The sequence below is a fragment of the Tupaia chinensis genome, unplaced genomic scaffold (genome assembly GCF_000334495.1).
Source record: "Tupaia chinensis unplaced genomic scaffold, TupChi_1.0 Scaffold145907_1, whole genome shotgun sequence".
NCBI classification, from domain to species: domain Eukaryota; kingdom Metazoa; phylum Chordata; class Mammalia; order Scandentia; family Tupaiidae; genus Tupaia; species Tupaia belangeri.
The window spans coordinates 1609994-1612641 of record NW_006205765.1 but is presented as its reverse complement, the minus strand read 5'-3'; the positions used below and the strand labels follow the sequence as shown (position 1 = coordinate 1612641).

General features: G+C 59.3%; 1 protein-coding gene across 2 annotated transcripts in view; it reads right to left on the bottom strand.

Annotated features, from left to right (window-relative positions):
- CFAP65 (cilia and flagella associated protein 65) overlaps nucleotides 1–2648 on the bottom strand; it is a 51614-nt gene that overhangs the window by 24805 nt on the left and 24161 nt on the right. For both annotated transcript variants that reach the window (XM_006168647.1, XM_006168648.1), the window contains exons 18-19: nucleotides 2226–2439; nucleotides 1560–1688 (exon numbers count right to left, since the gene is read on the bottom strand). In XM_006168647.1, coding sequence (XP_006168709.1) covers nucleotides 1560–1688; nucleotides 2226–2439 — 343 coding nt within the window. The remainder of the gene's footprint in view (nucleotides 1–1559; nucleotides 1689–2225; nucleotides 2440–2648) is intronic.

The following is a 2648-nucleotide window of genomic DNA, read 5'->3' as shown; positions in this document are numbered from 1 at the left end:
AACCCCGACGCCTTCCTGCACTGACGGCGGCCCAGCTCGGTGGCTCTCTGCCTGGGTTTCCTCCGGCCTCAGCTTCCAGCAGGCTGGAACCTCTCCACATGGCATGTGAGCTGCGCTGCCCCTACCGAAACACACGCACGCACCACCCAAAGTACCCTGCTTGCTCCAGGACCCAGGCCAACGGCACCCTTTCTACCCCCACAAGCCCCATAGGGCCTGGCTCCCAGCCCGCTCAGCGAGCCTAGTAAATGGCTGATCTGGAGCTCAAGGCAGGTCCTGGGCCTTCCCCCAAGGCCAGCAGGCTTGCCAAGCTTCCCCAGTCATTCAGGGCCAAGAGCCCTCAGACACTCACAGCCCCGGCCATTCTCAGATGGCAGCCCCCAACCCAGCCAGCTTCCCCATCTCACCACTAGGGGTCAGGGGAGGCCAGGGCAGGAGACAGAGAGTAAGGAGTAGCCATTGCACCCCTGATGATGCAGCCCCCATTCCATGTTCACCCCAAGACTCTGCCTGCCCAGGCCAGCAGGTTTCTGGCCACAGATGGCCCCTCTGGCTTGTTTTCATTCTCATTCGCCACCACCTCCTGCCGCCATGCCCAGACTGGGCCCCTGAGCCTCTCCCAAGCCCAACCCAGATCCAGACGGTTCTCTGGTTCTCTTTCACGGCTTAGCCAAGCAGAGTTGGGAGTGATCAAAAGGAAGTTTACTAGGAGATCAAGGCATCTGGTGAGACAGGGAGGAAGAACAGGAAAAAGCCCTGGTGGGGAACAGGACGTTGGTGGGGCACAAGTTCTGGACCCCAGTGAGAGGGAAGTTGAGCCCAGGAAAGGCCAAGCTTGGCGGGCTCAGTCTCCAGCCCGGCCCATGTGACCTGAGAGGTGCAGGCACTCTGTGCTTTCCGCTTCCCGCACCCCTGCCCCCGGCTTTGCTCAGCTATGCTCCACAGTGGCAGGTCCACCATGCTGGCAGACCTCTGTCCTTCCTCCCAGATACCCTCAGACTGCTCCCGTGTAGGCGGGGCTCCCACTGAACTGGGACCCTCAGGTGGCACCAGCATCCAGCAAGTGCCTGTTATGCAGAAGCTAACCAGCCAGCACAGGCAGGGCTCTGGAACTAGACAAATGCAGGTTCGAATGCAGCTCTGTCCACCAGGAGCTGAGCGTGGGCTTGGCTGAGTCCTTACCTTACTGACTCCCAGCCTCCCACCTACGGAAGTCAGGCAGGAGGGGGGGTTCTCGCAGGGTGGTGTGAGGGCCGAAGGAGGACAGGCACCTGGCATACAGCGGACGCTCGGTAAATGCGTCTCACTCGTTAGGTCATTCAGGGGACCGTGCGGTCATCATCAGGCAGTTCTGCCTCTTCCCAGCCCTTTGGCATGTCTCAGCCAGTGAGGGGCCCCGAGTCCTACTGGGCGAGCCCATCCCACCCTGCTCTCCACACCCCATCAACGAGGTCGGGGGCATTGCTCAGACACCAGCTAGCCAGGTCTACCTGCAGTAAGAAAAGGCAGCTCCACCCTTCCAGCCCAGACCCCCAGCAGCCCTCTCCAACCAGCCATACCAGTCCAGGGGCACCACCCCACTGTTCTTCAGGACCAGGAGCACTATGGAGGGTGGGGACATGAGTGGTGCTGCCCCAAAATTGAAGTCCAGCTTCAAAGGGGTGAAGACAGGGGGGATCTGACTCGTGCTGTGTGGAGCAGAAAAATGGGCTCAGAAGGGATGGGGGTGTCATTGTCTGTCTGGATAGAGCCCCCCCCTCCACACACACACACACACACTACAAGTGGGAAGTGGAGACAGGGGCAGGGTGGGCTAGCACCCAGACCTCAAGTCAGCCCCTGCTTTCTCCAGGCCCTCTAGGGATGGACATGATGACAAGCAGCATTTTACATTTTTTTAGAGAGATTTTTGCTATAGGATGCACGTGCTTGCCAGAGAGACAGAAAGTGAGAAATCACCCCGCAGGGGGATGGCCATGCTGCAATCCCTTCTCCTCTTGGGATTTTGGACATGCATACACACGTGTTCAGTGTGAGTTTTAAGCTGCTGGGTTCAGGACTCAAATTACGGTTGACTACCTGGGAGTCCAGCAACTTAACCATTATCCTATGTCCTGGTCCCCAGAAGCAGCATCTTACACAGGGTCTGGATCCGGGTGTGTGGGGGGGGCAAAGTCTCCACGAACATCCCCGGACAGGCCCTGGCCACCCCCGGCCCGGCTCACCTGTGCCTGGTGGGCACCTTGTAGGTGAGCTCCCAGGGGGTGGGGTCACGCCCCAAGTAGGCATTGAGCAAGTCCAGGGAGAAGAGGTGCCACAGATGCTTTCGGGAGATGCCCTTGGCGCTGCCCATGGAGCAGATGTCCGGGGCGGAGAGTAAGGGGTACACAGCCGTCAGGGAGACGCCACACAGCTGCTGCCGCCCCCCGACCTTGTTATCTGTGGGAGAGGCCTGGGTTTACCTCCCAGCTCCTCCAGTTCAGGGCGGGCAGCTTGGGTTCAGGAGTCCTGGCAATGGGCCCCGGGAGCCCTTTTATTTATTTTTTTTTTGAGAGGTTTTTGCTATAGGGTGCGTGTACTCGCCAGACAGACAGAGAGAGACAGAGATAGAAAGCGAGAAATCACTCCCCAGGGTGGATGGTCATGCC